The 27,195-nt window shown below is 43.6% G+C and overlaps 2 protein-coding genes across 3 annotated transcripts in view; both read right to left on the bottom strand.

The window, feature by feature from the left end:
* The window catches only part of LOC120050736 (cytochrome P450 27C1-like), a 16,258-nt gene extending 4,341 nt beyond the window's left edge, over positions 1-11,917 (bottom strand). Inside the window, exons 1-6 of the mRNA XM_038997298.1 lie at positions 11,790-11,917; positions 9,041-9,158; positions 6,395-6,585; positions 3,046-3,245; positions 2,618-2,815; positions 2,113-2,276 (exon numbers count right to left, since the gene is read on the bottom strand). Coding sequence (XP_038853226.1) covers positions 2,113-2,276; positions 2,618-2,815; positions 3,046-3,245; positions 6,395-6,585; positions 9,041-9,158; positions 11,790-11,917 — 999 coding nt within the window. The remainder of the gene's footprint in view (positions 1-2,112; positions 2,277-2,617; positions 2,816-3,045; positions 3,246-6,394; positions 6,586-9,040; positions 9,159-11,789) is intronic.
* On the bottom strand, positions 6,489-27,195 carry LOC120051283 (mitogen-activated protein kinase kinase kinase 2-like). Of its 2 annotated transcripts, XR_005477249.1 has the most exons (16): positions 26,837-27,195; positions 23,192-23,270; positions 22,856-22,974; positions 22,593-22,733; positions 21,467-21,580; positions 20,967-21,063; positions 20,614-20,744; positions 19,935-20,014; positions 19,644-19,804; positions 19,286-19,498; positions 18,924-19,072; positions 18,718-18,849; positions 18,380-18,509; positions 17,933-18,110; positions 16,624-16,992; positions 6,489-6,585 (listed from the first exon to the last, which is right to left on the bottom strand). XR_005477249.1 is itself a non-coding variant. In XM_038998064.1 (15 exons), exons 2-15 carry the CDS (start codon positions 23,241-23,243, stop codon positions 16,773-16,775), a joined length of 1,917 nt encoding a protein of 638 aa, XP_038853992.1. In that variant the 5' UTR covers positions 23,244-23,270; positions 26,837-27,195; the 3' UTR covers positions 12,687-16,772. The 2 variants fall into 2 exon arrangements, 1 of the variants encoding a protein (XP_038853992.1); XM_038998064.1 differs by lacking the exon at positions 6,489-6,585 and having other exon boundaries at positions 12,687-16,992.

Raw genomic sequence — 27,195 nt, 5'->3', positions numbered from 1 at the left:
TAAAATGTGCAGTTTTGTCACACTACACTGCCACAGATGTCTCAAGTTTTGAAGGAGCGTGCAATTGGTATGCTGATTGCAGGAATGTCCACCAGAGCTGTTGCCAGAGAATTGAATGTTCATTACTCTACCATAAGCCGCCTCCAATGTTGTTTTAGAGAATTTGGCAGTACGTCCAACCGGCCTCCCAACCGCGGACCACGTGTATGGTGTCGTGTGGGCGAGCTGTTTGATGATGTCGACATTGTAAACAGAGTGCCCCATGGTGGTGGTGGTGGGGTTATGCTATAGGCAGGCATAAGCTACGGACAACGAACACAGTTGCATTTTAGCAATGGCAATTTGAAATCACAGAGGATCTCATCACGGTATCTAAGGCCCATTGTCGTGCCATTCATCCGCTGCCATCACCTCATGTTTCAGCATGATAATGCACTGCCCCATATCGCAAGGATCTGAACACAATTCCTGGAAGCTGAATATGCAAGAACTGGGACATTCTCACCAGACATGTTACCCATTGAGCATGTTTGGGATAATTTGGATCAACGTGTACAACAGCTTGTTCCAGTTCCCGCCCATATCCAGCAACTTTGCACAGCCATTGAAGAGGAGTAAGACAACATGCCACAATCAACAGCCTGATCGACTCTATGTGAAAGAGATGTGTCGCGCTGCAATGGTGGTCACACCAGATACTGACTGGTTTTCTGATACATGCCCCAACTTTTCTCTCATTTTATCATTATTTTTACCCCAATTGGTAGTTACAGTCTTGTCCCATCGTTGCAACTCCCATACGGACTCGGGAGAGGTGAAGGTCGAGAGGCCACGCGTCCTCCGAAACACGACCCTGCCAAGCCGCACTGCTTCTTGACACACTGCTCGTTTAACCCGTAAACCAGCCACACCAATGTGTCGGAGGAAACACGGTACAACTGGCGACCGTGTCAGAGTACGTGCGCCCTCCCCTAACCCGGATGACGCTGGGACAATTATGCGTCGCCTCATGGGTCTCCCAGTCGCGGCCGGCTGCGACACAGTCCGGGATCAAACCTGGATCTGTAGTGACGCCTCAAGCACTGCAGTGCCTTAGACCGCTGCGCCACTCGGCAGGCTCTACTTTTTCTTTTAAGGTATCTGTGACCAACAGATGCGTATCTGTGTTCCCAGTCATGTGAAATCCATAGATTAGGGCCTAATTAATACATTTTAGTTGACTGATTTCCTTAAATGAACTGTAACTCAGTAAAATCTTTGACATTGTTGCGTTTAGATTTTTGTTCAGTATACTTTATTGTCCCTGCGGGGAAATTTGACTTGGACAATTAAAATGCTGATGTTTAAAAATATATATATATATTAAAAGTTGAGGGAGTGGTGGAGGCTGTATCAGAGACAAGTTATCAGTGATCATCAACATTTATTGACATCAATTCATCATCAAAGCAGCTGAGGAATTTACTTTGGAACATTAGATCATTTCAAGTGACATCTAGTCATTGAATAAAAGTGAGAACACTGATTCCCAGTAAGCAAAACACATTTTTTATCTCGATGACATTACATAAAAGGTGGAATAAATAGAGCTCGAGGCTTGTGTTTTACTCAGCAACAGATTCCAGAGAGCAGCAAGCGGCGCTTGACAAAGACAAGCCCAGACTGCTCCAGGGAATGCAGTCGGGCAGGTCCTGCTGTGTTTGTATGGTTACTGTGTGTTTGTCTTTGGTTACATGCGTTTGTGTACGAGTACATTTTGTACCCTCTAAAACAAATAAAAAGTTACACTGCAAATATATATATATATATATGTCAACAAACTAAAGGAAATGGTCTCAGTATTTATGGCCTGGGGAGAATCATGTCATCTTAAAGCCAAAATACACCTCCACCCATTCCCTAGGACGTGTCCAGTAGGCACAAAACAGAAGAAAACACTTTGAAATGTAGAGGAAATAATAGCATTTTGCCAATGAGAAATTCACATGTTCATTTTCTGTTGCAAACGGTTTGTTTACGGTGTACCCTACTGAACGCGAACCTGCTGTTGTGTATGGCACCACCCTCCTCTCTGTATGACCTCCCATGACCCTCTCCTCCCATGACCCTCACCGTGTCCACTCCGCCCAGCAACAGCTCTGTGACGCAGATGTACACCTCTCTCAGGGTCAGTTTATCACAGGACAGCAGGTAGGTGAGATACATCCCCTCCACCTGCTTCCCAGCAAGCACCTGGGCATCCATCTGCGCCAACTTATGGTCAATCAGACGCTGAGCTGAGGGTTTATAAAGAAATACATTGAACACACACATTCATGTAGGGGACACACACAAACACAAAATGAGTCTCAATAGTGAACATAGCTCAACAGTTAGTCTCCCTAGGCAGACGGGTTGCCTCCCACATTAACAAAGTTCCCACATAGGTCTGCGATTTCCGACACTTCTCAACAGTGCTTAGCGGCTGACAGTGGCTGACGTGCAATTGACAGGGCAATAGAAACAACCATATGCTTCCATTGTAGAGGTCGAACCTACCATGTCTACTTTCCACCTACACATTTAAGTCTGCTTGTCGCTCAATAGATGGAGCCCCTAACATTATTTACAAACATACCTACATTCACCAGGTCGTCCCAGGCTTGGATAAATCGTTTCCAGAAGGGCAGGACGTTGCGTGTCCAGAGCGGGAGGAAGAGGACGGTCTCAGACAGGGTTAGCATGTCGTTGGCTGCAGCGATGAACTTCAGCGTGTCCTTAGGGATCTCCTCCTGCAGACAACCCAGCCGCGTCTCAAACAGGATGGAAGAGATCCCTGCAGGGACGGAGAGAACACAGTGAACAATGAGGACTACACAGAGCTGGTGGGGATTCTAGGTATCCGAGATGCCATCTCCTGCCGTTGTGCCCCTGAGCAAGGCACTTTACCTAAGCTGCCCTAGGGGCACTGTGGCAGACCCTGGCTTCCAACCCCACTGGGTGTGTGTGTGTTTCTGAAGGGGTTAAAAGCATAAAAAAATACTGAATGAATCAATGGTATCACACCTTCAAAGCCAAACTTGTAGAGCTCTGCGGTGAGGTCTGGTACGGTGGTGTGGTCCTGACTGCGGAGGCGGAGCCTCTCAATACGCTGTAGCAGGTCCCCTACCACCTGGTGGATGACAGGCGCATACGCAGATACCTCCGCTAGCTTCAGCATCTTTGGATTCAGGACACTACGGATACGGTACCACTGTAGGTCTTTACTGTAGGAGAGGAGAGGACAGGAGACAGACAGTGAATCTACAGTAGATATTCAGAATAAAGGGGTGGAGGTATATCTACGTGTCACGGCCAAAATAAAGGGAAAACTTCAGTAACGAGGGATACAAAGTATATTGAAAGCAGCTGCTTTCACACAGGTGTGGTTCCTGAGTTAATTAAGCGATGAACATCCCACCATGCTTCGGGTCATGTCTAAAAATGCCCAGTTGCCTATTATTTTGGCTACCGTGGCTAGAAGAGATCTCAGTGACTTTGAAATGTGTGTGTCAGTCACTAGATCTCAACCCAATTGAACACTTATGGAAGATTATAGAGCGGCGTCTGAGACAGCTTTTTCCACCACCATCAACAAAACACCAAATTATTACATTTCTCATGGAATAATGGTGTCAGATCCCTCCAATAGAGTTCCAGACACTTGTAGAATCTATGCGAAGGTGCATTCAAGCTTTTCTGGCGACTAGTGGTGGCCCAATGCCCCATTTAAGACGCTATGTTGGCGTTTCCTTTATTTTGGCAGTTACCTGTAGGTTAGATGGATAAAGTTGAGGTGGAGGTTCTACTGAAACAGGTTTACCTGTAGGACCATGGTTTCCTCAAACCAGACCAATATTGCTTTTACCCAAGGCAATGATTTATTACCAATAACAGTCATAGTGTATCTTTGAAGCATAGGGTGTAAGCAATGTTCCCTCTAAGCTGCGCACCTCCTCCAGGACTGCCGCGCTGAAGAAATGCCATGCAGAGACCCAAGAGGTTGAACTTTACTGAGTTCGCCGCATTAGTTTGCACTATATAGATTAAAGTTTTTTTCTGTGATCGTATCAAAATTATGAACTGGGTGGTTTGAGCCCTGAATGATGATTTTTCTGACAGGCTGTATCTAGCCACTCCACATTGTGTCGTGCGTGAGATCATCCCTTAGCTGTGGTATATTGGCCATATACCACAACCCCGTGCCGCCTTATTGCATAAATATACAGTGCCTTGCAAAAGTATTCACCCCCTTGGCGTTTTTCCTATTTTTTTGCATTACAACCCTTTGCTATGAAGCCCCTAAATAAGATCTGGTGCAACCAATTACCTTCAGAAGACACAATTAATTAAATAAAGTCCACCGGTGTGCAATCTAAGTGTCACATGATCTCAGTATATGTACACGTGTTCTGAAAGGCCCCAGAGTCTGCAACACCACTAAGCAAGGGGCACCACCAAGCAAGCGGCACCATGAAGACCAAGGAGCTCTCCAAACAGGTCAGGGAAAAAGTTGTGGAGAAGTACAGATCATGGTTGGGTTCTAAAAAAAGATCAGAAACTTTGAACATCCCACAGAGAACCATTTAAATCCATTATTTAAAAAATTGAAAGAATATGGCACCACAACAAACCTACCAAGAGAGGGCCGCCCACCAAAACTCACGGGCCAGGCAAGGAGGGCATTAATCAGAGGCAACAAAGAGACCAAAGATAACCCTGAAGGAGCTGCAAAGCTCCACAGCAGAGATTGGAGTATCTGTCCATACGACCACTTTAAGCCATACACTCCACAGAGATGGGCTTTACGGAAGAGTGGCCAGAAAAAAGCCATTGCTGAAAGAAAAAAATAAGCAAACATGTTTGGTGTTCGCCAAAAGGCATGTGGGAGACTCCCCAAACATATGGAAGAAGGTACTCTGGTCAGATGAGACAAAAAATTTGCTTTTTGGCCATCAAGGAAAACGCTATGTCTGGCACAAACCAAACACCTCTCATCACCCCGAGAACACCATCCCGACAGTAAAGCATGGTGGTGGCAGCATCATGCTGTGGGGATGTTTTTCATCGGCAGGGACTGGGAAACTGGTCAGAATTGAAGGAATGATGGATGGCGTTAAATACAGGCAAATTCTTGAGGGAAACCTGTTTTGTCTTCTGAAACGTTTCAGAGATTTGAGACTGGGACAGAGGTTCACCTTCCAGCAGCACAATGACACTAAGCATACTGCAAAAGCAACACTCGAGTGGTTTAAGGGGAAACCTTTAAACTTCTTGGAATGGCCTAGTCAAAGCCCAGACCTGAATCCATTTGAGAATCTGTGGTATTACTTACAGATTGCTACACCAGCAGGAACCTATCCAACTTGAAGGAGCTGGAGCAGTTTTGACTTGAAGAATGGGCAAAAATCCCAGTGGCTAGATGTGCCAAGCTTATAGAGACATATCCCAAGAGACTTGCAGCTGTAATTGCTGCAAAAGGTGGCTCTACAAAGTATTGACTTTGGGGGGGTGAATAGTTATGCACGCTCAAGTTTTCTGTATTTCTTGTTTGTTTCACAAAAAATATTTTGCATCTTCAAAGTGGTAGTAAATCAAATGATACAAACCCCCCAAAAAATCTATTTTAATTCCAGGTTGTAAGGCAACAAAATAGGACAAATGCCAAGGGGGGTGAATACTTTCGCAAGGCACTGTAGGTCAACAATGGGGAGTTATTGTAGGCCACATTTCAAGCTCTCTTTGAAAAGCTAATCAGGTAAAAAGCTTACATCTTAATTAAAGTGGCAGTGTTGTATTTTGAGACATGCTTGAATATCCTAACTTGTCTAATTCTCTGTATGGTAATAATAATACATTTTATTTTGTAAAGTGGTTTCTTGCATCATACAATGCAATTTAAAGTCACCTATTTGGCCCATGGTGTTACAAACCAAGTAAAACATTATTAATATCAAGCGTTTCATAATGTAAAAACGTTATTAAAAATCAAATGCAATATAGGCCTGAATTGAACACCACATATAGGCTACTGTAAGCTATATCACAGAAATCAAAAGCTATTTACACGTGAAAATGTTATGGGATTTGCTCCATTGGTTTTGTTGGTACAGTAGACCTACATTATGCTCAAATAGCCACAATCGCCTATTGGCTACTGTCTAAAACGGTAATGGTACAGCTGCAGGGTTTACTGTAAACGTGCGGCGGAAGTTGCACAAAATTCTCACATTAAAGTTTCTGCTCACAAGAACTAAAATGTCCTCAGTGCCCCAATTTTGTTTTGAGGGAACAGTGGGTGTAAGTAAGTATTATCCATTCCCTTTCCTACACCCAATCTAGGAATAGTCCTTGATGTGGTTCATCGGCCACTCACTCCACATGGAGTCCATAGGCCTGTCCCCTCATATCGCGGTACTCCTTCCAGTGTGGCAGCTCTGTCCGGACCGGGTAGCGACCCTCCTGGCGGATCACCTGGGATATAAGCTCTGGAGACGCCACGTTCACCACATCAAATGGGCCGAACCGCGAGCACCAGATGGGCCCGTACAGTTTCTTGTGTTCAACCTGGGTTGGGGGAAAAGAGAAGAAGATCTTTGATTCTGGAAATGCACAGTGAGACAGTCCAATATTAAATATGAATTTATGATTCACAAAATATACTCCCAGTATACAAAACATTAGGAACACCTGCTCCTTCCATGACAGACTGACCAGATGAATCCAGGTGAAAACTATGATCCCTTATTGGTGTTACCTGTTAAATCAACTTCAATCAGTGTAGCTGAAGGGAATATGACAGGTTAAAGGATTTTTAAGCCTTGAGGCATGGATTATGTATGTGTGCCATTCAGGGGGTGAATGGGCAAGACAAAAGACTTAAGTGCCTTTTAACGGGGTATGGTAGTAGGTAACAGGCGCACCGGTTTGAGTGTGTCAAGAACTACAACGCTGCTGGGTTTTTCATCCTCAACAGTTTCCCGTGTGTATCAAGAATGTTCCACCACCCAAAGGACATCCAGCCAACTTGATCCAACTGTGGGAAGCGTTGGAGTCAATATGGGCCAGCATCCTCGTGGAATGCTTTTGACACCTTATAGTCCATGCCCCGACAAATTTAGGCTGTTTTGAGGGAAGAAGGTGGTGGACTCAATATTAGGAAGGTGTTCCTAATGTTTTGTTCAGTGTATATAAACTACTTATTAACCTAATTAGTCATAAATCAACCATGAAGCCAGGTGCATAACTTGGGGGGGGGGGGGTCATGATCCCACAAATATCAGAGCCAATTTGACCCCCCTCAATAATATGCTATTATACATTTCATGGATGTGAAATGATTTAACCACCATATGTACTGGCTTTCTACACAGTACTACTCAATTCCAAATGTTATGATTGGATCTCCCTGCTGCCAATTATGCTTTCGGTTTGGTCCGGCCCATGGTTTGTGAAGGGGATAAAAAAGTTGTACAAGGCTTGAAAACCCTAAATTCTGTGAGCTAACGTTTAACAAATAAATAAGTACAGTTATATTTAACATGGTAAATTCATAAGTGCAAATGAGAATTATAAAAAATGATATTTTTCAAACTGAGAAAGTTTCTATTGCGAAGTGACGTCTCGCATGTGAGCCCTATTTCTCAAAATGACTTGATAATTTGTAACGGTTATATTAGGCTCAACTATGCAAGTTCAAGACAGCATTATGCCCTTTTGAAAGAGCTGGTTTCTATTAGGCTACACAGTTAGAGAAGGGTTGTTTCTCTGAACCTCCGGCAGCAGGCTCAAGCCTGTTATCTCTCCAGTCTTGCCTGATTTTAGAAACAAATTTGAAGGCCAGCATTGTGGGGGGAAAGCACTCATGTTTATACAACCCAATAATCACCCTGAGAATACTTCCACAACCACCTTGATCATTTATTTCAATTAAGAATATCTACAAAATAAATTGGCTTACCCTAGTCTTTATTGATATACAGTACATGTGACATTGCACAGCAGTAAACTGGTCTATTTCACCATTATTATTTTCTTCTTCTTGAGTTCAATAGGTAAGGGAAACCAGGTACTGGTGTTTGTATGTGCTGTTTCTTGATGAGTACAGGGTATTCTTATACCATATTTTTGTGTAACAATAGTATACATTCATTCAATTGGCAGAGGTGAGACTGAAAAAGGGAGCACCGGTTGAGAGTGCTGCAGTTACCAATTGTGATCATGGTCACAGCTCTATTGCAAAAGTATCATTCTAAACATTTGTCAGTTTCATTGTGGACTTTTCCCTGAAATTAGATGTTGGCCTATCAGGGGGCTATAGGCTACCTGCATCTAGCTCAGCAAACCATGTCAAAATTGAATTGCAATTACAAACCCAGATTTTAGTCAGTAGCCTATGCCTATTGAAACAAGTCAATCTCGCAAATAGTCCATTTTATAACTGTTTGTAGTCTTTACATCTGCCACAAAATAACGTCAGACCATGTACCACGGGAATGACCCACAAATATATATTATGTTCTAATTACGTTGGTAACCAGTTTATAATTGCAATAAGGCACCTCGGGGTTTTGTGGTATATACACCACACCTCGGGCTTTGTTTAATCATAGCAGTCGTCAAAACAAGTTACATCGACATCCATTGATGGAAAATGATCTGGATAGTTTAATAAAAGTTACTTACATTTTCTCTTGTAAAAAAAATATTCTTAAACTCACATTAATTATAATTGTGATGGAAAATCGAATTTAGCTTCTTAGTCTACATCGTTAAAAATGACGTCGATATTCCTTAATTCACTCGATAACGTGCACTCACTACATGTATGCAGTTAGCCATACAGCAGAAATTAAGCGAGGCACTGTGGGATTAATTTTACCTGCATCGCATGGCTCTTATCTGCATATCCCTTCACGAACAGCCAATACACCGTCGTGGCCAAACTAGGTCCACGTAGATCGTCTATTGTTTTGTACTTCTCCGGACTTGTTTCTATCGTTGTCTGCAAATTTTGTCCTACGTGTCTGCTGGCTCCGGATTTGAACCTCCGACCACCAGACACAAAGCCGTCCAGCGCCACTGACAGTGTCTGGCGGTGGTGAACTGTGAGTCGGAGCGTCCTGGTCACCGCAGCAGGGCTACACATGTTGAGTAGAGCGCGTAAAGGCACATTCTGCCACCTGTGGCTTTTTAATACAGTTTGCCCTGCGGTACATTGGGACTCGCCCATAAGTTTCACATTTCAACATGACATGCACAAAGAACCATTTAATACTAAAAATAAGGTAGAATCAAAACACGAGATATTAAAAGAACACGATAAAACAAGCACACTACAATATATGCAGGTTCAGTTCCAGGACCATATTTACAAATGTGTAGGGTTATTGGACCTATAGAGGTAGGTAGATACAGTGGGGCAAAAAAGTATTTAGTCAGCCACCAATTGTGCAAGTTCTCCCACTTAAAAATATGAGAGAGGCCTGTAATTTTCATCATAGGTACACTTCAACTATGACAGACAAAATAAGGAAAAAAAATCCAGAAAATCACATTGTAGGATTTTTAATGAATTTATTTGCAAATTATGGTGGAAAATAAGTATTTGGTCACCTACAAACAAGCAAGATTTCTGGCTCTCACAGACCTTCTTTAAGAGGCTCCTCTGTCCTCCACTCATTACCTGTATTAATGGCACCTGTTTGAACTTGTTATCAGTATAAAAGACACCTGTCCACAACCTCAAACAGTCACACTCCAAACTCCACTATGGCCAAGACCAAAGAGCTGTCAAGGGACACCAGAAACAAAATTGTAGACCTGCACCAGGCTGGGAAGATTGAATCTGCAATAGGTAAGCAGCTTGGTTTGAAGAAATCAACTGTGGGAGCAATTATTAGGAAATGGAAGACATACAAGACCACTGATAATCTCCCTCGATCTGGGGCTCCACGCAAGATCTCACCCCGTGGGGTCAAAATGATCACAAGAACGGTGAGCAAAAATCCCAGAACCACACGGGGGGACCTAGTGAATGACCTGCAGAGAGCTGGGACCAAAGTAACAAAGCCTACCATCAGTAACACACTATGCCGCCAGGGACTCAAATCCTGCAGTGCCAGACGTGTCACCCTGCTTAAGCCAGTACATGTCCAGGCCCGTCTGAAGTTTGCTAGAGAGCATTTGGATGATCCAGAAGAAGATTGGGAGAATGTCATATGGTCAGATGAAACCAAAATAGAACTTTTTGGGAAAAACTCAACTCGTCGTGTTTGGAGGACAAAGAATGCTGAGTTGCATCCAAAGAACACCATACCTACTGTGAAGCACGGGGGTGGAAACATCATGCTTTGGGGCTGTTTTTCTGCAAAGGGACCAGGACGACTGATCCGTGTAAAGGAAAGAATGAATGGGGCCATGAATCGTGAGATTTTGAGTGAAAACCTCCTTCCATCAGCAAGGGCATTGAAGATGAAACGTGGCTGGGTCTTTCAGCATGACAATGATCCCAAACACACCGCCCGGGCAACGAAGGAGTGGCTTCGTAAGAAGCATTTCAAGGTCCTGGAGTGGCCTAGCCAGTCTCCAGATCTCAACCCCATAGAAAATCTTTGGAGGGAGTTGAAAGTCCGTGTTGCCCAGCAACAGCCCCAAAACATCACTGCTCTAGAGGAGATCTGCATGGAGGAATGGGCCAAAATACCAGCAACAGTGTGTGAAAACCTTGTGAAGACTTACAGAAAACATTTGACCTCTGTCATTGCCAACAAAGGGTATATAACAAAGTATTGAGATAAACTTTTGTTATTGACCAAATACTTATTTTCCACCATAATTTGCAAATAAATTCATAAAAAATCCTACAATGTGATTTTCTGGATTTTTTTCCCCTCATTTTGTCTGTCATAGTTGAAGTGTACCTATGGTGAAAATTACAGGCCTCATATTTTTAAGTGGGAGAACTTGCACAATTGGTGGCTGACTAAATACTTTTTTGCCCCACTGTATGTATAGGTGTAATGTGACTAGGCATCAGGATATGTGATAAACAGAGAAGCAGCAGGGTATATGATGTGTGTGTGTGTGTAGTCAGTATAAATGTATGTGCATGTGTGTTTGTGAGCAAATGATGGAGTGAGTGTTTGTGTGCAGTAGTGTGCATTAGTGTGCATAGAGACGGTGCAAAAATAAGAATAAAATACAAAAAGGTCAACTCAGATAGTCCGTGTAGCCATTTTGTTAGCTATTTAGTTAGCAATCTTATGGCATGGGAATAGAAGCTGTTCAGGAGCCTGTTGGTGTCAGACTTTATTCACTGGTACCGCTTGCCGTGTGGCAGCAGAGAGAACAAATATTCTATGGCTTGGGTGGTTGGAGTCTTTAATGATTTTCCGGGCCTTCCTTTCACACCGCCTGATATAGAGGTCCTGGATGGCAGGGAGCTCGGCCCCAGTGATGTACTAGGCTGTCCGCACCACCCTCTGTAGCGCCATGCAATCGAGGGTGGTGCTATTGGCATACCAAGCAGTGATGCAGCCAGTCAAGATGCTCTCAATGTTACAGCTGTAGAACTTGAGGATTTGAGTGTACGTGACAAACCTTTTAAACCTGAGTGGCAAGAGGCACTGATTTTAAGTTCTTAGTGTTTTAGACACTGAGGAACTTGAAGCTTCCGACCCGCTCCACCGCAGTCCCGTCGATGTGGATGGGAGCGTGCTCATCCCCCTCAGTGTCCCGTAGTCCGCGATCAGGTCCTTGGTCATACTGACATTGAGTTGTTGTTCCGGCGCCACACTGCCAGGTCTCTGACCTCCTCCTTGTAGGCCGTCTCATTATCACCAGTGATCAGGCTTACCCCCGTTGTGTCGTCAGCAAACTTGGTGTTAGAGTTGTGCATGGCCACAATCGTGGGTGAACAAGGAGTGCAGGAGGGGACTAAGCACACACCCTTGTGGGCCCCCCCGGTGTTGAGGGTCAGCGTGGTGGAGGTGTGATGTTGCCTACCCTCACCACCGGGGGTCGGCCCGTCAGGAAGTCCACGATCCAGTTGCAGAGGGAGGTGTTCAGTCTCAGGGTCCTAAGCTTGGTGACGAGCTTAGAGGGACAATGGTGCCGAACACTGAGCTGTAGTCAATGAACAGCATTCTCACCATTGGTATTCGTCTCATCTAGGTGGGTCAGGGCAGTGTGTGTGTGCGACTCAAATTGACCTGTCACTAATTGTGTTTCACAAACTCAGTCCTACATTTAGTTTTTTGCCCTAGCACTATACAGCGGATTCAAATAATCAAAGCTTAAATGAGTTAATTATTTGAATTAGCTGTGTAGTGCTAGGGCAAAAACCAAAATATGCACCCCTCGAGGCACCCAGGACAGAGTTTGGGAAACACTGCTAATAGCTCATACACTTCACATGGAGCAAAGAAGACAACAATAAAAAGTTTATCAAACTGTCAAGTTTCACAGTTGTCCATTACTGGATAAACTGCTTATACTTGCCTGTCAACAACATGCCCATCCTAAAAGGCTCGCATGATGCAATCAGACCTGTAGTACACCTGTCCAAAAGATCACTGCCTTTACAAAATAATCTATTGTGCTCACAAATCACACACACAAAACAGGTTAAATCTTTTGGGGGGGGATGTACATCTTAGAAAAACAGGTGAAATAAATATATTTTATTATTTTCATTGTCATAATTATTAACACATCAAAGTGCCAACAGACTGACAGTCTCCTGATCCTTTTCCATCAAGAGGTCTCCTCTCTTCAGCATTCATTTAGAGGAGCCAATGGGCCTTAGCCTGGTCCCAGATCTATTCTTGTTTACTCCATTGCTGTCATTTGACAAGCCAAACAATGAGTGACATGGAATTAGCATGATGGCTGGCACAAACAGACTGGCACTCAGGCTAAAACCAATGGGCCTCCTGCCACCATTGTACCTCTCTCAGGATCCAACCATGCATAAAATCTCCCATTTAAAAATTAAAAATATATATTAAAAAATTATGCATACCACTGATATACAGTTCTGATATAAACAGGCTTATTGGTCACAAACCAAATAGAATTATAAACATGGCTTCTTTTACAATACACAGAAAACAAATGTGAGGGATATAAGTGTAATCTTTCTTTTTAAAAGGGGTACATTTTTCAAATGTATACATTTGTACATATTTTTTTCTTCTTCAATTATATCTTCTTTTTTTTTTACAGTCTGAATGCGCAAGGCATTTTGGGTGCCCCCAGTGTCCTTTGAGCACAAATTGCAGTACACACACAGCCGCGCACACAGTCACACACACACACGAGAGAAGTGCTTACAGCACCTTGGAGTGGCAGCAGTGGCTTATAAAAAGCACATATTGTACCATATTGGCATAGTTCGTCTGTATCTTGTTGGTTTTCAAGAAGCAGGGGAATACCATGTGGTGACTTATCATACCGTATTTCAGTTCACTTCCTATTACTTTAATAGTCTTGCCCGAATCCCAAACCCACCTGTCCAATCCTCTCAGATCTACACAAGTAGGGAGCAGTGGCAAGGGATTGATTGGTTTGGGATTCAGGCCTCGTCTACCATCACTAACTAACAGTCCCTCTAAGTGGGGAGGTGTAATTAAACCAACTGGAGGACAGCCACCCAGTCTGTGTTCAGAGTTAGAATAGACTTGACTTCTCATTTCAACAGGGGAGTTTTAATCCACAATGGTGAATGAGGCCACCTGGTGGTGAGAATGAAACATTACATTCCTGACCGTAAGATCCTTGTGCAACACAACCACACTGAGTCAATCACATACAACACGCGCGCACACACACACACAGAAGCAAAAGTATTACAATCAGTGTAAAAAATCTGTATAGTCTCAAAAATGTGCAAAAAAGGTCATCGCTAACAGAAACACAAGACAGACTATGCTCAACAGAGTAGAAGTCCATCATCCAATGAGTAACCTTGAAGAAGCGAGCGGTAGAGAACACATTATGTACCAGTTTTAAATAGTGCATATGGCGTTATCATTTCTGTTGAGAGTTGATCTCAGCGAGTCCCAGTGCCAATGGAAATGTCCAGTTTCATTTTTACAGGCAACGCAATGCAGGGGGGTAAGGAAGGGGTCTAACTTCTTGGGGACCAGCTTAGCTGATGATAACACACACGGGTCGCGATTTTGCTTCTCAGACTAAAAGAAAACAGAGTCCAGAATAGTGGAGTCAATAACCATTATTTTTCTTAACCAGCATTCCTTCAGCGCGCGAGAAACACCGGATTTAGTAACTTGTGGTTAAGGGGAGAAAGTGCCTAGGCGATGGGAGAAATACTCCATCATATTTCAGGCTAGTTGATCAGTAGGTTTCCCGAACCCCTCACACAAAAGAGCTTGTGTTTCCATAACTTGAGTACCTATGGGTTAGCTTACAGGCAATGACAACACCCCCTGGAGTCAAATAGACAGCCACTTCCATCATTAAATTAAAAAACACCTATCCTACTGCATCTAGAAAATATGGGTGAAATATATCTGACATATTCTCTGTACCTGGCAGCACAAAACAGTTAGCACTGCTGTGATTTTAGATAAGTCTACTTGTTAGTAATGTTGAGGTGTGGCTGAGTACAGCACTGAAACTAGGGATGGACATTGAAAAAAATGTCTGAGTACTCTCATGCAAATCATTTTGTGTACTGGCATTCAAGCACAAAACAGGGCTGAAGGCAAAACAAGTTTGCAGTATGTTATCGATTGCTTCAATTAAATGTTTTATGCTATATTTTCAGTGCACTTGACACACTCCAAACAAAACACATCTTAAAGTTTGAAATGTCATTTGAACCTGCTAAATAGTTGCATTTGCAAATTTCCAATGCAAATCTAGAATCGAGGACTCGAGCCCATCCCCAACTGAAACATACTGAAAACTGCTCTGGTGTGTGTGTGCCAAAGGAGTGTTTGAGAGGAGACATGACACACCACATACTACTACAACATACCAGTACTTTCTTTCCCAAGGCATAGTAGGGCAAGAGGGCACAATGGTACCAGATGGTGTCCAACACTGTGGAGTATAACTAAGTATTCACCAGCACTGTCGCGTATTGATATTGGCATAATTGCAGAGCTTTTTGCTGAGTACTGTTCAGTGCAGTAGTATCTTAGTCAAGGTGTAAACTGGCTAACGTAGAGAGTGCTTCAGCACAAAGTAGTACCTGATAATAACATACAGTATGCCTACAACTGAGTAACAAGCATCCTAATTGGCTAGCGGTTCTCCACTCTTCCTGTTTTAAAACACCATAATGTACATTTTACCAATCAACTAAAGGCCTGCCTAAACTTTGAGCAATCAACTGGCATCAGTACAACACGGCCAATCACAGAGCTCTGATGTATTTCTGTTAAGAACTGAAGCACCAAACCCATTATGATGAGCACTCTAGGTTTCTGCTTTGGTGTGTCTCGATTGTATCTGATCTGGGGTCAGTAAGAGACCTATGACCCCTGGTGAGGAGAAGGCAGAGAACAGTACCAAAACTGATCTAACACCAGTCTGATACAGAGAGAAAAAAGGCAGATCAGAGAGAGCAGACCAATTCGGCGCACCACTGGCTGAACCACACTGATATAAACACTTGGATATGATCCGAACCGTAAATAGGCTGGTACCTGTCTGATGCGTAGCGAAAACGTTTCAACCAAAGACATGTTCCTACATGGCTAAAAAGGCACACGGCAAAGAACAAAGACTGGAAGGGGATTTGACAACAGACCCTGACAGACAGGCGACGTGACTGACACAGCAGACAAGACAGAGACACTCACAATAGTCGCAGGACAGACTGAAGTAAAGCGAGGGATCCTAGCAACAAAATTATTATTTTCCATCATAGAATGTCTACAGTATAAGTAAGAAGAACCGTTGAGTTCTGGATGTTCTACATGGACTGTGAATGTGCAAGTGAGGGGGGGAGCAGCGTAGGCAGCAGTGTGACAAGAAGACAAGTGTGTGTGTGTGTGTGGGGGGGGGGGGGGGGGGGGGTAGGAGTGTTCTCATCCGGTGTTCTGGTTGTGGATTCGATAGCAGCGTGCTATGGGTTTTCAGCTGTACATTCTGGGTCGAGTTAGGGCCACACTAACCACCAGGGGTGCGTTCAGCAGGACACGACGTTGTGCAACGTTCAGATCGATATAGCGTGTAGAACAAACCTGCCTCTAAGACGTGTAGAGTAAGGAATCGTTTCGGCTCTAGTCATGCCATTTCTATCTGCAACGTTCCACAACGCTTGCCTACTAAACGTGGCCCAGATTATCATGATCGTCACCTCAAATCTCCACTAAGGTCCAGATCAGAAACACCGACGTTGACTCAGTGAGCTAAGCACGGAGTGACTGAGTCCCACTCCACAATCAAAAGCAGGAGATATTAATCATAAAAACATTTTCAAAAAAGGTTATTTTGTCATCTTGGTTGGGAAACTTACCCTATTTCTGAAATTAAGGTGCAACTTTCTTTCTCTAAATGAGTTCATTAATTCCTCCTTGCCAGTCTCCTAAAAACAGAGACGCAGGAGTTGTAGTCCCCATCTCTACCCACCTCATCCAATCACCAGATGGATACCTCCCACCAAGTCCTCTCTGGTCCAATGGGGGCTTTCTGTCTGGAGCTGGGAGGGCGGAGTCAGAGGCAGGGACAGCGAATCATCTAAGGCCATCTCTGGCAGTTCAGGGGTCAGGGGGAAGGGGCTAGTGAACAAAGAAGTGCCTCAGAAGGTCGTCGGCCGAGGGCCTCAGCTTGGTCTCCACGAAGATGCGCTTAAGGAAGTCGCGGCCGTGGTCGGAGACGTGGACGGGCAGCGAGGGGTTGGTGGGCTGGGTGGCGATCTTAAAGATGGCCGCCATGGCCTCGAACTCGGCCCAGGGGGGCCGCTGGGTCAGCATCTCCACCACTGTGCAACCCACACTCCTGGAGAGGACACCACTGACATTAGCCAACATCATCATCAACAACAGTTGACATGACATCCCACCAGTGGCGGCTGGTGGGAGGAGCTATAGGAGGACGGTCCCATTGTAACGGCTGGAATGGAATCAATGGAATGGTACCAAACACATCAAACATATGGAAACTCCGTTCCATTCATTCCATTCCTGACATTAAAACGAGCTCGTCCTCCTATAGCCCCTCTCACCAGCCTCCACAGCATCCCACTCAACACATCAAGATCGTTAGTGGTTCTCATCTCACCAAGAGTTACATTACAAAAAAAGGGAGACACTTTTTCTCAGTGGCTGTTACACTCGTCCACCATAGCCTCCTATCCAGATCCCCTCTCCTTTCTGACCACTAATTTAAAGAGACTTCATTGGAAATCATATGGTAGAAACCTCTTAACGGTGCAGTTCTGTTATGATATTTCCACACTATGAGGTCAAAATAACAGTCTGAAATTGTACAAATTGTGATGAGCTTTTGGTGTAAGAGCTGTTTGAAAAAAATGCCTGGAATTTCAGCCTGTTCAGGTGGGATGGAACTTTTGGCCCACATTATGACAATGGGATCTGATTATAATAGACCAATGACAGTTCATCTGGGTAAGGGGGTGGGCTCTAGACCCTCCTATTAGCCAATCAGGGCTGTCTATATAAATATCTTCAAATGTGTGTTCCTTAACACCCACACGATCAGACAGAGCAAGGGCGAAAGGAGGCTCAGGGAAATAAATGATAAAAAAATACAATTTATTTTCATTAAATAAACAGTTATTTATTAGGCATACAGTGATAAAAAAATTACAAAGACTGCATGTGGGCTTTAAGTCTCAGCCAGTGGTTTGAAAGAGAAGGAGACAAGGAGGTAGAAACTATTTTGCTGATAAGTCTGCCTCAGTAATAATCAGTCTTACCAGATATCAGCCTTCCTGCCATAGCCCTCTCCACTGATCACCTCTGGGCTCATCCAGTAGGGAGTACCAGTCACTGACTTGATCCCTGTTCCTGACAGACAGATGGTCTGTAGCCGCCTGCTCGCCCCAAAGTCCCCCAGCTTCACGTTTCCCACAGAGTCCCGCAGAATGTTGGCCCCTGGAGAGAAAGATGGAGGAAAAAGAGGGAGGGACAGGAAGAGGTAAGGAGGTGGTTTAGGTACATTCTCTCATAAGAAACTACATTACCCAGAAATCACTGCTTGAGTTACAGCAACGTTCCCCTCAATATCCATCAACATTCTGTCATAAGCACGACATGAACCAGAACATGAGAACTCTATGAGTCATGATAATGGTCCTTCCTATCAGAATCCAGCAACATTGTATTCCAATATTCAATCCATTTATCCCTCTCTCCTTCTGTACCTTTGATGTCTCTGTGGACGATCATGTTGCTGTGTAGGTAGGACACTCCCTCCAGGATCTGACGGGTGTATCGACGCGTCACGTTTTCCGTCAAGGCCCCGTACGACTTCAGCTGGTCTTTGATGGAGCCCTGGGGACAGAGGGTGACCATATGAGAGTTCAAGCAACCCGCGGGTCCATTCCAGGTCATCTTTACTGCAGCAGCGTCGTGCCGATCAGCAGTGAAACTTCACTGAAACAAATACAACCTGGAACACAGCCTACGTCGCCACACTGGTGGACGGAGACAGGTTTGAGTTGGTCTAAGTTCAGTTATTCAAACGTATACACACACTTACCCCGGGCATGTACTCCATAAAGATGGACAGAGTTCTCTCGTTGGAGTCTCGGAGACAGCCGTAGTACTGGACGATCCGTTCATGGCACAAGTTCTTCAGTAACTGGATCTCACACTCCAGGGCACTTACCTCCTGCAGATAGACAAGATATATTGAGTACACAGAGTACACAACTCTCGACCACACACAATCTCTGTTCCACTCACCTTGCTGGTCTCGGGACTCTCTGGGTCAAACTGGACCTGTTTAACAGCCAGCTCTCTGCCAGTGTCTGCATCGTAGCACAGGAAGACCCGGCCAAACGCACCCTGACCCAGCAGCTTACCTAGCCGCCAGTTAGTAGGGGCACGTGGAGCTGGACAGACATGGGGGAAATCAAATCAGGTCATTTGTGTGCATTTATAAGATATACGCTGGTTGCAAAAGTGCTTAGCAGCTACACGGCTACCCTTCCACCTGAACATTCTGCCATCCTTCCACCCCCACATCAGTATTCTTCTCTCCATTCTCAATCTCTCCTTTCCCTCCCACCCCTCCCTATTGTCTCCCTCCATCCAGCTCTACTCACAGCGGCTGGGTGGGCTGATGTCCATAACGGAGAGGGTGGGGTTGGGCTCGATGTCGCTGCCCCTGCGTCTGCGACCCCCGGGCTCCTCCAGGTCTGGGGTGAATATGCTGCTGCCACTGCTGGTGCTGGGAGACTGCTCTGTGGGGCTGAAACTGACCGGGGAATGGAAACCGTGGACCTGGGTCCGCCGCGCTCGAGGGAACGTCTTACGCCCTGCAGGGGAGGATGGGAGAGGGAGATTGACGGTAAACAATAGTTTTCTGTGATACTCTAAAAATAAAGAATCAGACACCCGGATTTAAGGTTGAATTGACTGACTTTTGTTTTAGAGAGGGTGTGTTTTTGTTCGTTCCTTTACCATCACTGTAGTCCTGAAGGCCAAAGGAAATGTGGTATCGCCGTGGGTAAGTGCCCCCTTTCCCCGACTTCTCAAACACTGGGATATCATACTCTGGGTAAACTTGGTGGTTGTCTGGGTAGCTCTGTGCCCGGGGCATACGTGACTTAGGATAGTTATCACTGCAAGGAAATACAGGAGGAACACATGTTTTTTTGTTTTTTTTAACTGTTCGATTCAGAAGGTGAAATGTTGAAGGTTACCACAATGCATGCTGGCTATGTGGTTCTTAGCTGGATGTTCACGACTCACCTGTCCAGTGGGCTGTCCAGCGAGGGACAACTCCCCGATGCAGAGTTCTCTGGACTGCTCATTGACAGAGGGTCCAGCATCTAGAAAGGAGAGATTGAGTTTGTGACTCTGCTGTCATTTGTCATACTCTGAACATGTTAATTAAAATGTTCATAACAGTGGTAATGAAGGACAGTTACGAGTAGGCAAGAGTGTTGGGACTAGGCCTTGGTATGACTGTTCCTGATCTGAGCCCCTGTCTCTATCCCCAGTCTCTGAGGTGAGGTCATAGAGCTAGATAGAGGACTCATCTTTGTAGCTGTGTCATTATGGCGTCTGTGACAGCATGGGCATCGCCATTGAGGCCATCTCCATTTTAAAGTAGTCCATTTTTGGATTTTTGAGTGAAGCTAATATTTGTGATTTACCGCCACCTGCAGTCCTGGACAAAATTGTGTGTGTCATTAATTTATTATAGCCACTAGATGGCGGTGACGTAGTTTAAAAGCCATTTACAAACCATAGGCAACCAAATTTGAAGAAGACAATGCTCTGATTATTGGCTGATCGTTCCCAACCCATAGGATTCCCCAAACAGTTGACTACTTTAAAAATGGTGGAAGCCCTAAATGGCAATGTCAATGCTAAAACGGGTTAGATGGATAGAGAGTCCTCTATCCATCTCTATAGGTGAGGTTACCTGGTCCATGCTTTCTGGAATGAACTCTCCCTCGCTGTTAATGCTGGTGAAGGAGCCGTTTCTGGCCACCTGCTGGAGGGCATCAGGAATGTAGCCTGGAGGGGGAGAGCTGCGGTCCCCGGAGTGGGACCCTGGATGAAAGAGAATTACATACATTATTAGCTGAAGACTTACTACTAGACTGGTGGTGAACGACAAGGTGTTTTGGATGTGTCTAATGCCATGAAGCAAATGGATTGGGAGAAAGAAAGAAATGGAAAGTATTTACTAGAAGGACAATTTCACAGATTTAATTAAATGAATTACACACAGATATAGTTGTCATTGAAAACACCACAGAGTTGATGACCCACCTATCAAAGCCAGCATGCTTTTATTGTCTGTGGCCCTGAAGCGGGTGTTGTCCAGGTCTTCGTGTGGGGGCAGCAGGTCCATGCTGGACGTGGAGGTCTGAGAGGAGGAATTAAACACCATCCATCCATATCAAAACAGTTTTACTATACAACCTTTTCCTTTACAGAATAAAACAATGCTTATGTCAGCTTAAACAAAGGTCTCAAGATGATTCATTAAAGTAATTACTCAAGAAAGTGTGCTGAACATAGTGAGCTGTTGATGGGTCAATCAGCCAGTACAGTAGTATGCTATGGATTGTGTGTGATTCCCTACAGTCACTGTGCTGTGATATGGTCTGGGCCCATATCCACAAAGCATCTCAGAGTAGAAGTAATGATCTAGGATCTGTCCACGTAATCTTATTCGTTATTATCCAAAAGGATAAACTGATCCTAGATCAGCACTCCCAACTCTGTGATGCTTTGTGAATATGGGCCGTGAACTGTCTGGTCCTAACCTGAGAGGAGGCCTGGAGCACCAGGAGGATCTTCAGGCTCTTCATGTGGACGCTGCGATCCAGCAGCTCCACGGCCTTGTCCAGGTCATCCTGAGTGGTCAGAGGAATCACCAGCTGGGAGGGAGGAGGGGAGAGAACCACAGAGAGGGAAACAGACAGATCAGCTTGGGAGAAGAGGAAGAAACGGCAGCAAGTGAAGGAAGTGAAATAGAAAAGAAAAGTATTGGTAGTTTCTCACAGAACAATTCATTCTCTCGCTCACACATGTTGATGATTGGCTTTTGGTGCTTATTTGACTGCCAGAGATCAACATTGTGACTAGAGGCTGGGCTATATGGCCCAAATATCATATCACTGTATTTAAAAGAATATTGGACGGTATGAAGGTATTTTATGAACAATACAAGTTCTACATTTGCTTTATGACCCTAAAGTGGCAACACATACATTCTAAGTGATTTCAATTCGTTTTTCTCCAATCTGATTTTTTTATACTGTTCAATTCAACCAAAAATCATTTCCTGCATTTTAATCCATTTCTGCATTTCCTACACTCATTTGAGATCTATCCATTAGCGGCAAACACAATAAATGTACTGGCCAGCTAACTAGCCATTAACGGCAAACAAGATTTAGGCCCAACTTGCTAACAAAAGACAAACTAGCTGTTCGCAGATGTAAGAAACACAAACTAATAGTGTAATTATAGAACACTAGTGGATTTATATTAAGAAGCTAAGTGAAAACATCATAGCTGTCGTCAACATCATTGTAGCATGTGCTGCATCGACCATGCAGACTGAACGCAAGTGTCTCATGGTTTATTGTATTATTTTTAACAAAACAAATACACATGCAAGTGTCTTGTGGTCGAGGAACAACATATGCACTCCTTCGGGGGCGGGGGCTAGGTCTGTGTGGAAAGCGGTATGGAGAGATGACTCAAGTAGCAAACTATAACAGTGGACGTTACACACGTCGTGTCACAAACCAAACATTCAAATACCGTTATAGAAGGTAAAGTTAAAACCCAAACTAGTCGGTGCATCAATACCGGCACATCGTCAAATACGTTATACCGCCCAGCCCCACTGCGACTTGGTGATGACGTTATCGTGATAAGTACCTCATTGTTGGTGTAATGCAGGTCCATGGCCTGTCCGAAGGCCACTTTGGCTTTGTTCCCCAGGTCATCCAGCCTGACTGGGCGAAAGAACTGCAAGATCCTCTTCTCCCCTTTGAACTCAAACTTCACTCGCACATCGTTCTGTAAAACACACACAACACACACCAGCATCCATGAGAGGAAAGGGGATGAGAAAGAGAAATGCCATTCATTGTATTGAGACTATTCTCTGATGAGTGCCAAGTGGAGGCAAGTGGACAGACCTGAATTTTGGGTGAAGAGGCCTTGGGTTTTCCCAGGTCAGATAGGGTCATGGCAGGGCGGCTAGAGCGGTGCAGTTCGGCCAGGTCCTGCATTATAGAGTTCAGCGCCTCCTGTTCATCTGTTTGGGGCAGGTAGAAAGCTCAGAACACAGAATAGAAGCCATAGAACATTCTCTGTTGTTTGACGTTCCGTTCTTAGCCATAGAACCGAGAGTATTGCAAAGCATTCCCAGGGCACCTTAAATGATCAGATATGGCCTAATGTCATGACAGTTCCGATGTATTACAACTGTGTCTATGTGTTGGGAGAAAGTGTGAGGGAGGATGTACACATACTCATTTTGACACGTTGATTCACCCAGGAGTCCAGGATAGAGGATTCTCCCATCAAAGGGGTTCCTTTCTCCTGTAAAATCTGAGTATTGCACACAAACAGAATTAGTCACTCACTAGCAAGCTGATTCAAACTAGAATCATTCTGCATTTCTAGCTAAATATTGTTTACATTGGGTCGTGCCATTTGATTTCATTCACTTTGTTACCGCACTCTTTTTCATTTGAATGAAACTTTCTATACATATTTGCCCATGGCAGAAGTGGTCAGAAAGTAACTTTTTGGACCTGAATGCCAAAACATTTAGGAGAGAAAGGTGCTTAAAGATGACACATTTTGCATACCCCCACCCTACCATGAGACATCCATGTCTTCATCACCGGAAAAGATAAACGGTTCAGTTTGATATACATTTTAAAGCTTACAAACACTAAGCTAAGTACTTTAAAGTCAATTATCTAAAAACGTGTATTTTACATCATCTGTGATGTTTGTGTTGTGCCCACCATCAGTTGAGACACAGCATGCTCTTGAATACAGGGTGGGTGTGATAAATGTACTAAAATGGGAATAGCATTTTATTTTCAACTTTCAAAATGGTAGCAGAAAGATGATTGGAGGTCCACACATCAAAGAATGTTGACTTTAATGGAAATATAATTAGTATTAAATTATACTGTCAGTCCTCCATAGGAAACCTATTGAAATCACAGAAATATAGATAATAGAACTGACATTCCCATTTAAGTTGACATTCGACGGTGGGTAGACCAGCTGCCATCTTTGTGGCAGTAAATGGAAGTAAAAATGTAATTTAAATGCCAATGATGCACCAGTTAAATTGCAGTGGTCTGAAGGGGTATGAATTATACATCTATGATTGACCCACTCTGTATTCAAAAGTATTCTGTGTATCAACCGATGGCAGGCACAACCCAAACACCTCAAATGTAAAATAGGGTCTAAGCTACAACATATGTGAAAATGTTTTGTTTTTTTGATCATTGATGTTCAAGGTTAAAAATACTTTAACTTTTCCATTCAAAATTGTGATATTTCTAAATATGCAACAATTTCTAAGCTTTTACTGAGTTACAGCTCATATGAGGAAATCAGTCAATTGAAATATACTGAACAAAAATATAAACGCAACATATAAAGTGTTGGTTATATGTTTCATGAGCAGAAATAAAAGATCCCAGAAATGTTCCATACGCACAAAAAACATTTCTCTCAAATGTTGTGCACAAATTTGTTTACATCCTTGTTAGTGAGCATTTCTCCTTTGCCAAGATAATCCATCCACCTGACAGGTGTGGCATATCAACCAGTTGTCACAACACAATGCCACAGATTTCTCAAGTGTAAGGACCATGCAATTGGCATGCTGACTGCAGGAATGTCAACCAGAGCTATTACCAGAGAATGTAATGTTCATTTCTCTACCATAAGCCACCTCCAACATCATTTTAGAGAATTTGGCAGTACATCCAACCAGCCTCACAACTGCACACCACGTGTAATCACGCCAGCCCAGGACCACCACATCCAGCTTCTTCAACTGTGGGATCGTCTGAGACCGGCCATCCGGACTAGCTGATAAAACTGGGGAGTATGTCTCATTCTGATTGGCTGGGCCTGGCTCCACAGTGGGTAGGCCTGGCTAACAAGTGGGTGGACCTATGCCCTCCAAGCCACCTGCCCAGTCATGCAAAGTCCATAGATTAGGGCCTAATGAATTTATTTCAATTAACTGATTTCCTTATATGAACTGTAACTCAGTAAAATCTTAGAAATTGTTGCGTGTTGAGTTTATATTTTTGTGCAGTAGAAATTCATCAGGCCATAATCTATGGATTTCACATGACTGGGAATACAGATATTCATCTGTTGGTGACATATCTTAAAAAATAAAAAATGGACCTCAGGATCTCGTAGCTGTATTTTTGTGCATTAAAATTGCCAATCAAATGCAATTGTGTTCGTTGTCCGTAGCTTATGCCTGCCCATACCATATCCCCACCATGTTGACATCAGCAAACCGCTCACCCACACAACGCCATACACATGGTCTGAGGTTGTGAGGCTGGTTGGAGATACTGCCAAATTCTGTAAATTGATGTTGGAGGTGGCTTATGGTAGAGAAATTAACATGACATTCTCTGCCAACAAATGTTGAATAAAATTATATTTTATTATATTTCATTACATTCTCTGACAATTGTTCAGTGGTGTTGGTCATTCAGCTGGTCAAAATATCCACAGGAAAGTATTATTAAACAAACTTCAAAACATGGGTCTATGTGTGTGGCAATCAAAATGGGTTTGCTTATGACCGAAGGCACGTGCACAAGACGGAAGTACATACACTCATTTATACTAACAGGTCTTTACATGGTCTTGCATGTGGCAGGTTATAGAAAATTCAACTTCAGTAAGTTAGGTAACAATAGTTTCCTGTGGATATTTTAACAAAAAATTTGAGCAGCTGAAAGACCAACCACACAGACAACCGGTAGAGTAAGTTCAAATATAATTGTATTCAACATCCTGGCTTGTAAGGAAAATGTCCACGATTTTGCAGTACTTTGTTACAGACTGTATACCAATAATTGGTATCAAAGTCTGATTTATTAGGCAGTGTAGGGGTATGTGTAATTCCACAATAACAGTGTGACAGACTTTTTCACATTAAAATGTCAAACAAAAAACAATAATTGCAAAGCTAAACAACCCATAACTTTATGCACAATGACTACTTTTAATTTTCACTTAACATTTCACAAAAACACATTTACTTGAAGAACAGTGCAGATGTAAACTTTGGTAACAGAATGACGGTTTGTGCCATCATTCTGTTACTAAACTTTGCATCTGCACTGTTTTTTAAGTGAATGTATTTTGTAAAACGTTCAGTGGAAATTGTTAAAAGTAGCTAACGTTAGTCGTTTCTGAGTCTGACAAATCTGAGTCTCACGGTTGCAGTGTCACGGTTACAGTGTAATTGCCCGTATGCAAAATTTGACAAATTTGTGCACCCCTCTACCTAGTAAATGTTTTAGCATTCGGACCACCTCTACCATTGGCAATTATATAGAAAGTGTCATTCAAACCAAATGGGGTGCGGTCAAAAAGTGATTGAAATCAAATGGAACGAACCCATATGAGGCTGTCGTTCAAGCTATTTAGTAATGCAAGTTTATATAGCTAATTGAGCTATAAAATTCGGATCTATGCCTATGGTCATTAGCTAGCTAAACACTGCGATCCAAATCAACACAAGACACCCTAAATTACTAACTTGCACAGTCGGTTCATGACAGAAGTTGACAGCTAGCTAACGTGTTAGTTGGTTATCGACGTAGACATGTATCTGTGCTAGCAAACATATATTATTTGATAACAATCAACAATTTGCAAACGACAGCTAACTAGGATGGCTAACGTTAGATTACATCGCCTTACAGGGAAGTTGTCGAGTTAGCTGGTTAACGTTAGCTAGCTAATGTTTTCCTCGATTAACTTGCTTGCTACCGGTACGTAGCTAGTTAGCTACGTGACGTGAGCCACACACATCGTGCAAATCAATTAGTCAAGTACTTTCTTTCTGTAAATTGTAACGGGTAACAAAAATGTTTCTAATTTACCTGGGTGGATTCTGTATCTTTACTTCCTCATCCACAGGGCCAGCGACAAGAGCCCCGGCCCCGCGGATAGCGGTCTTTGAGAAAGCAGAAGTTTAGAGTCCGCTTCGAACTTTACTTGAGTCCAAGGCCCCGAGTTTCAGGCCAAGATATCACTAACGCTTGTGTTGTGAAAAATGTTCTTCGACGTGAAAACTGACAGTGGCGATGTGAACTAATTAAAACAAGCATTTGAATATCTATCCGTTGACAAAAACTTAATCCACACTTCTGTTTGATCTGTAAATCTAGGTACATGAAAACGGTTCTACCAACACAGCTCAGCTGCAATCTTCCCCCAATAATAACAGCAAGCCTATTTG

The sequence above is a fragment of the Salvelinus namaycush genome, chromosome 7 (genome assembly GCF_016432855.1).
Source record: "Salvelinus namaycush isolate Seneca chromosome 7, SaNama_1.0, whole genome shotgun sequence".
Taxonomy (NCBI): domain Eukaryota; kingdom Metazoa; phylum Chordata; class Actinopteri; order Salmoniformes; family Salmonidae; genus Salvelinus; species Salvelinus namaycush.
Note: the sequence above shows the minus strand (reverse complement) of the source record. Positions and strands in the feature narration are given on the sequence as shown.

Excerpts from the sequence above, each read along its gene's own strand:
- LOC120051283 (XM_038998064.1), bottom strand. The coding sequence starts at position 23,243 with ATGGGAGAATCCTCTATCCTGGACTCCTGGGTGAATCAACGTGTCAAA. Across the intron at positions 20,015-20,613 it reads TTCCAGAAAGCATGGACCAG|ATGCTGGACCCTCTGTCAAT; the intron begins GTAACCTCACCT and ends TCTCCTTTCTAG. Across the intron at positions 18,850-18,923 it reads AGAGTCCCGAGACCAGCAAG|GAGGTAAGTGCCCTGGAGTG; the intron begins GTGAGTGGAACA and ends GTCTATCTGCAG.